General features: G+C 50.5%; 1 protein-coding gene across 1 annotated transcript; it reads left to right on the forward strand.

Moving 5' to 3' along the window:
* The first annotated feature begins 2,424 nt into the window (after positions 1-2,424).
* Positions 2,425-6,082, forward strand: LOC106721814 (zinc finger protein OZF-like). Its single transcript, XM_025209055.1, has 2 exons — positions 2,425-2,537; positions 3,795-6,082. The coding sequence occupies exons 1-2, from the start codon at positions 2,462-2,464 to the stop codon at positions 5,447-5,449; spliced, it is 1,731 nt and encodes a 576-aa protein (XP_025064840.1). The 5' UTR covers positions 2,425-2,461; the 3' UTR covers positions 5,450-6,082.
* Positions 6,083-7,276: the final 1,194 nt, after the last annotated feature.

Here is a 7,276-nt window from a genome sequence, read left to right on the forward strand (position 1 = left end):
CCCTCCGCTCCCCGGCCTCGGGCCGGGCTCTCGGCTTCTGGCCTTGCGGCCCGGCTGCTCCCCTTCCAGGGCTGCTGTTGCTTTTTTCCTGCCTGGGAGTGGCCCTGCCTGGGGTAGTGCCCAGCTCACTGCTGCTTGCCTGAGGAGCCGCATGGGTTTTTTAACCGAACAGCTGTGCCGGCACTAAACTTGTGTGTAGCCTAGGCCCCAGCCAGGCACTGGTGATTCTCAACCAGAGTCCCCCTCAACCAGGGTGCCGCGGAGGGAGGGCTTGAGACACTTTCAAGGGTGCCCCACTGTGCCCCATGGCACTGGGCATAGGCAACATGTAGGCGGTGAGCCCTGAGCATGGTGGTGCGCCCCCTGCAAAAAGGCGCTGCTGACACTGCCAGCAGCACCTGTGGGTGGTGCTGCTCGCCAACACCCCCCTCCTGCCAACACCGCTGGCAGCATCTGCGGGTGGTCGCCGACTGCTGCTCAGCACTCACCACCCCCACCGCTGACAGCGCTGCGGCTGCCTGCAGGAGGTCCCCGCTTGCCGCCACCACGCTCCCACTGCCAACTGCACTGCCTGCAGGAGCTCACCGTGCCCCTACAGCCTCCAGAGGCACATGGCATTCATGGTGCTGGGCGTACAGACACAATTCAGAAGATGAACCCAGAGATTTCAAATCCACAGCATTAAAAAGGGGCACAAGGACGGATGCCGTAGAGCAGTGGTCTCCAACCTTTTTAAGCAGGAGATCACCTTTGGCATTTAAAAGCATCCCAAGATCTACTGTGTGCCACTGCTGCCACCCCGCTCCCCCACTCCAGCAGGTAAATCTGTGGGGAGGGAAGGAGGCGCAGACCAAGGCAAAGGAAGAAAATATTATTTGGGGGCACGCGTGCCCCGCAGGTCAGTCCCACTCAGCCGGGGCCGCACTCAATTTACCCCTGTTCCTGCTTCTGTGGCACTGTCCCTCACCACGAGGGCCTCAATCTACCCCCTGTCCCTTCCCTCCCTCACGGACCTGCTGAGCTGGGGCACACAGGTACTCAGCCCCTCACCCCAACCTAGGATTGACCCCAAGAGGCTCCAAGATCTACTGGTGGATCAAGATCCACCAGTTGGTTACCACGGCTGTAGGGGGACAGCTTTGAACTGGATTTTCCTAGAGCAGGGGGGGAAATCAACCTCCAGCCCGTGGGCCAGACACAGCCCACAGCCCCGGGCCATCTGGCCCACGGCTACCCATGGGGGATATTTGGCATCCATTATTATTGGTTTAGAGATGCCAAAGGAAACATCTCCAACTGCTCTGTTCAATTGCCATTAATAGATCAATCATCCATGAATTTATCCAGTTCCTTTTTGAACCTGGCTGTGCTATCAGCCTCTACCACCTCCTGGGGCAGTGAATTTCACAAGTTAACTACATGTTGCATAAAAAAGTACTTTTTCTTGTTAGTTTTCAACTTGTCATCTACTAATTTCAGCAGGTGTCCCATTGTACCCATAGTTCTAATATTCCAGGATTTGGTGAAACAACTTGGTCCACACCTTCATAATTTTATAGACCTCTATTGTATCTGCCTTCAGCCTTCTTTCCAAATTGAAGAGCCCTTTCCTTTTTAGTCTTTTCTGGTATGGAAACTGCTCTAGGCCTCTCATCATTTTGGTGCCCTTCTCTGTACTTTTTCTATTTCTACTACATCATTTTTGAGATGCAAGGATCAGCACTGCACATGGTGTTCAAGACGTAAACACCATGGATTTGTATAATGGCATGATGTTTTCCGTTTTGTTTTCAATTCCTTTCTTAATGATGTCCAAAATTTTATTGGCTTTTTTGGCCACTGCTGCACATTCAGCTGATATTTTTGGAGAACTATCTAAAATGACTCCAAGATGCAGTGCCTGAGTTTGATTTCCATCTAGTTTTGGCCTCTGGCCTCTTGTATTTCTTCAGATACTTTTCTGTTTGGGTATTGTTTTATAACAACAAGAATCTAGTTGTCCTGTTGTGGGTTGGACATTTCGTAGTAATGCATAAAAGATAGGTGCCTGCCCCTAAAAGCTTGCATTCCTGTACCATCGGCCAAAAGGAGCTGTCACTGATTTCAGTTTAAGTGGAGGATCTGACTTTCATGAATGTCTTGCCAGAATGAATCCTTCTGCCCACATGGAATCCTGACTATGATACTAGCACTTTCTGCAGTCCTTCAGTATGGATCCCCTTGCAGCCTTGGGCCCAAAATGTCTTTGCTCTCTCATGAATCTTTCCTCAGGAAGTGGACACATGAAGGCAGCAGCATCAGAGTGAAAAATTCTAAGGTTAAACATAGGTTTTCCTCTCTGAGTGTTTTGAGTAACGTCACTTTCTTTTGTCAAGTGCATGTAACTTTTTAAGATAATTTACTTCCCTCTTCTTTTCCAGGACCAAGATGTTTGACTGGTTGGGGTGAAGTGACTTCTCAGATGGAACAAAAAGAACCACTTGCCTTTGATTTGCAGAGCCCTGAGAAAAGGGAGACCCTGAGAACCACCTGTACAGGTAAAGATCATTTTAAAATCAGCTCATATGGTTAACTTGGTACCAACCTAAAATTTCAACACAGCTGTCATGTGCTCCCCTAGACTCATCTGTGCAAGAGCAGAGGCACGTTGTTAATGTCACAGAAAGTATCACCTATCCATTGTGATACTGAGCACTCACTTCTTGGCTGTACTTACTGAAATAAAATCCAAGGTATTTCCTGACGATCATATTAATGTTCTGAATGTTAGAACAAGAATTTCAAATCTTGGCCCAGAATTTCAAATCTAGGGGTGCCTATAAACTCAATTAATCAAGTCTGCCGGGGCATGCTAATTAGTTAAAGTGTCCCTGCTGCCATTTTGAAGCATGGGACACTGAGTACATGAGACACTACAGGTTCTTTAATTAGGGTGGTTCTCAGGAGTGTCCACCCCCACCCCAGAGCACATGTAATGACACCCTAGGAGCCTTAGTATAGGCTCCTAAATTTAGGAGAATGATATACAAGCACAAGTTCCCAATGACATTTTTGTTCCCAGACCATTTGGGTGCTTGATAAATTTTCACACTTCAGTGTTCTAGTGGGAATTTAGGAGATTAACTTTTGACTGTTTTGCTGTTGTTGTTCACTATCTTGATCAATATCTTCTGGTTGTGCATGCCAGATAATCATTACAGAGACTTCCTAGTATGCTAGTAGTAGCAAAGTATGGTAATACTTGGTTTTCTACTTAGAATGAAGTTCAGATATCTTACAAAAAACCTCTAATCTCACTTCTACCCAGTATTCAGATGATACTGTTTGAATTAGAAGGCCAGGCTGCATTTTCAAAATGTTTCCCATGCTCAAGAATGCAATTTTAAAGTCCCTAGATTTTTTTCCAGATTTTTTTGAGAGGTGATCTTGTTTCCTTGTTTGCCTGTCAAGTCCTTTTACTACATACTGGCAGCATTTGAGGTGCCTTTTGAAGAACAGTGTTTCTGCTATAAATGTCTGTCAAAAATTTGAAAGGATAGCATGGGAGATGGTGCTGTCTGTTTTCTTCTCAGTCTCTCCTGCCACCTACCTACTCTCTTTTTCATCTATGTCCTTTTCCAAACCTCTGTTTCTTTCACCCAATCCCCATCCCTTGTGCCTTTCTGGGGAAGGATTTTCCTGAGGTGGGATGCTAAGCTTGAGGTCACAGGCCTAGCAGAATATTTATGGGATTCACTCTTCTCCTCAATTCTAGGGTGTCATGTCTGAATATTCAACTTGCTCTTTCTTCTTAGATGACAAAATCATGATGGCAAATGAGGAGGAGAATCCTCTGCCCAAGACAAACCCTGAGAAGGGCCTGGACGCGCACACAGGCTCCATCAACTGTCAGAGGCCACCAGGGCAGGAGAACCGGTATCAATGCACAGAGTGCCAGAAGAGCTTCAGTGTCCATTCAGCGCTGGTGAAGCATGAGCGGGTCCACACAGGGGAAAAGCCATACCAGTGCCACCAGTGCGGCAAGAGCTTCAGTGTGAGCTCCACTCTCATCACCCACCAGCGCATCCACACTGGGGAGCGTCCATACAAGTGCTCCCAGTGTGGCAGGAGCTTCAACCAGAGCTCGCACCTCACCCAGCACCAGAAGATCCACACAGGGCAAAAACCTTGCACGTGCACTGCTTCTGCGGAGGGCTCCCCCGACAGCTCAACATGCATGAAGCACCCAGGGCTGCATGCTGGGCTGGGGCCCCACACCTGTCGTGTTTGCAGGAAGAGCTTCAGCCGGAGCTCCATGTTGTATAACCACCAGCGAGTGCACAGCGGTGAGAAGCGCTACCAGTGCGCCCAGTGTGGCCGGCGCTTTGGCGTCAGCTCTAACCTCATCCGGCACCAGTGGGTCCATGCAGAGGAGAGGCCATTCCGATGCCTGGAGTGCCGGAGATGCTTCCACCTCCCTGCTGACCTGGCTGAACACCAGCAGGTGCACCATGGGGAGAAGCTGCATGCATGCCCCGATTGTGGAAAGGACTTTGAGCAGGAGGCCCAGCTGGCCAAGCACCAGCGCGTGCATGCCAGGGAGGATGCCTACTGCTGCCTGGAGTGCGGGAAGAATTTCAGCCGCAAGGGCAATCTGGTGCGGCACCAGGATGTGCACAGTGGAGAGAAGCCCTTCTGGTGTGGGGACTGTGGGAAGAGCTTCAGCCGGGGCTCATCCCTGACACAGCACCAGCACGTCCACACTGGAGAGAAGCCATACCCCTGCCCAGACTGTGGCAAGTGCTTTGGCTTCAGCTCGCAGCTCACCACCCACCGGCGGGTACACAGCGGTGAGCGGCCTTACCGCTGCTCTGAGTGCAAAAAAGGCTTTGCTGATAGCTCAGGGCTCATCCAGCACCGACGTATGCACACGGGGGAGAAGCCATACCAGTGCCCCGAGTGCGGGAAGAGGTTCCGACAGAACTCAGTGCTGACCCAGCATCTGCGCACACACTCTGGGGACCGCCCCTTTGAGTGCAGCCAATGTGGTGAGCGCTTCACCCAGAGCTCCACTCTGGCAGCCCACCGGCGCCTCCACACTGGTGAGCGCCCCTACGCCTGCCCAGAATGTGGGAAGAGCTTTAGTGAGAGCTCACATTTGGCACAACACCGCCGCATACACACTGGGCTCAAGCCCTACAGCTGCAGTCAGTGTGGAAAGAGCTTTGTGCAAAGTCCACAGCTGGCCACCCACTGCCGCATCCATACAGGCCATAAGCCCTACTGCTGCAGCGTCTGTAGCAAGAGCTTCAGTGACAGCTCAGCCCTCACCCAGCACCAGCGGGTACACACTGGGGAGTGCCCTTATGCGTGCAGTGAGTGTGGGCGGAGCTTCAGCCAGAGCTCGGCCCTGGTCCAGCGCTGGCGATCCATACAGGTGACAAGCCCTTTGAGTGCAGCACCTGTGTGAAGAGTTTCAGCCAGAGTGCAGGGCTCGCCCAACACCGCAGCACACATGCCATCGGGAAGCCCAGCCAGCCAGCAGGGTCCTGGAACCACGCAGGTCCTGAAGCTCCAGCAGGGCAGCAGTGACCTCAGGAGGGGAGGGAAGAGGGTCTCCATGCTGCTGCACCAGTCAGTTGAGGAACTCTTATGTCATTTAAATTGTTCTTAAAAAGCACCCCAAGCAAATGGTTACAGGAAAAGTAGCCAGCCCCCCAAAACAGGGCATGAGGAGGCACATTCATAACATGTTAAACCACACCCTTGCCTTTCTTACCCAAATCAGCTCCCCAAAATTGGGCTGTGTGTCTGAAGTTAGGAAGCTGATTTTTCTTATTTGTGTGTCTGAAGTTAGGAAGCTGATTTTTCTTATTTTCTTAATACAAGCATAGAGATGCCTTGCTCTAATGGCTGCTGCTTCTCTCTGGCCCCAGCAAGCAGAAGAGGCAGAGTCCTGTGTTAACTCTCTCAGAGCCATGAAGGAATTTGCATGAGCTACTGGGTGAACCCCGTAGCTTGTACCTGAAGCAGCAATTGAGGTAACTCAGGGCAAGTGAGCTGCTCACCTCCATCCTTGGAAAGGTCTTTGAAAAGATTATGAAGGATCCTATTTGTGGGAGTTCAGTGGGAAAAATAATGCAGCGGGGAAACCAGCATGGATTTGTAGCAGGTAGATCATGCCTAACCAATCTGGTTTCATTTTATGACAGGGTCACAAAATGCTTAGGCGCAGGAGTAGAAGTGGATGTCGTTTTCTTGGACTTTGGCAAGCCCTTCGATATGGTATCTCATCCTAGTCTCATAAATAAATTAAGAGGCTGTGACATAGATGTTTACACGATCCAGTGGGTGGCAAATTGGCTTAGCGGTTGCACCCAGAGAGTGGTAGTAGATGGCTTGGTATTGACCTGGAAGGATGTGGGTAGTGGGGTCCTGCAGGGTTCAGTCCTTGGACCTGTCCTCTTCAATCTCTTCATCAGTGACTTGGATGTGGGTGTGAAGTGTACTCTGTCCAAGTTTGCAGACAATACTAAATTGTGGGGTGAAGTGCACACTGGGGTAGGGAATGACTGCAGGCAGACCTGGACAGGCTAGAAAAGTGGGCAGTACACAATAGGATGCAGTACAACAACGACAAGTACAGAGTGCTGGACCTAAGGCACAAAAATATCCAGCACACCTACTGGCTGGGAAGTGACCCTCTCAGTAGCACAGAAGGGGAGAGGAATCCTGGAGTCATAGTGGACTCCAAGATGACCATGAGTTGTCAGTGTGATGAAATCAGCAAAGCTAACTGCACTTTATCATGCATTAGCAGATGCGTGGCAAACAGATCCAAGAAGGTGATACTTCCCCTCTATGCAGCATTGGTCAGATTGCAGTTGGAGTACTGCATCCAGTTTTGGGTGCCGTACTTCAAGAAACATGGTGATAGATTCAAGAAGGTCCAGAGGAGGGCCACTCATATGGTTAGGGGCTTACAGGACAAGCCCTATGAGGAGAGACTGAGGGACCTGGACCTCTTCAGCCTCCGCAAGAGAAGGCTGAGAGGTGATCTTGTGGCTGCCTACAAATTCATAAGGGGTGGGGGGCACAGCAAGGGATTGGAGATGCTCTGTTCACCAGGGCACCTCTTGGGGTAACAGGGAACAATGGTTACAGACTGACAGAGAGCAGATTTAGGCTAGACATCAGGAAAAACTTCTTCACGGTAAAGGTGGCCAAAATCTGGAATGGGCTTCCAAGGGAGGTGGTGCTCTTCCCTACCTTGGGGGACTTCAAGAGAAGGCTGGGT

This window comes from Alligator sinensis, unplaced genomic scaffold, assembly GCF_000455745.1.
Source record: "Alligator sinensis unplaced genomic scaffold, ASM45574v1 scaffold659_1, whole genome shotgun sequence".
Taxonomy (NCBI): domain Eukaryota; kingdom Metazoa; phylum Chordata; order Crocodylia; family Alligatoridae; genus Alligator; species Alligator sinensis.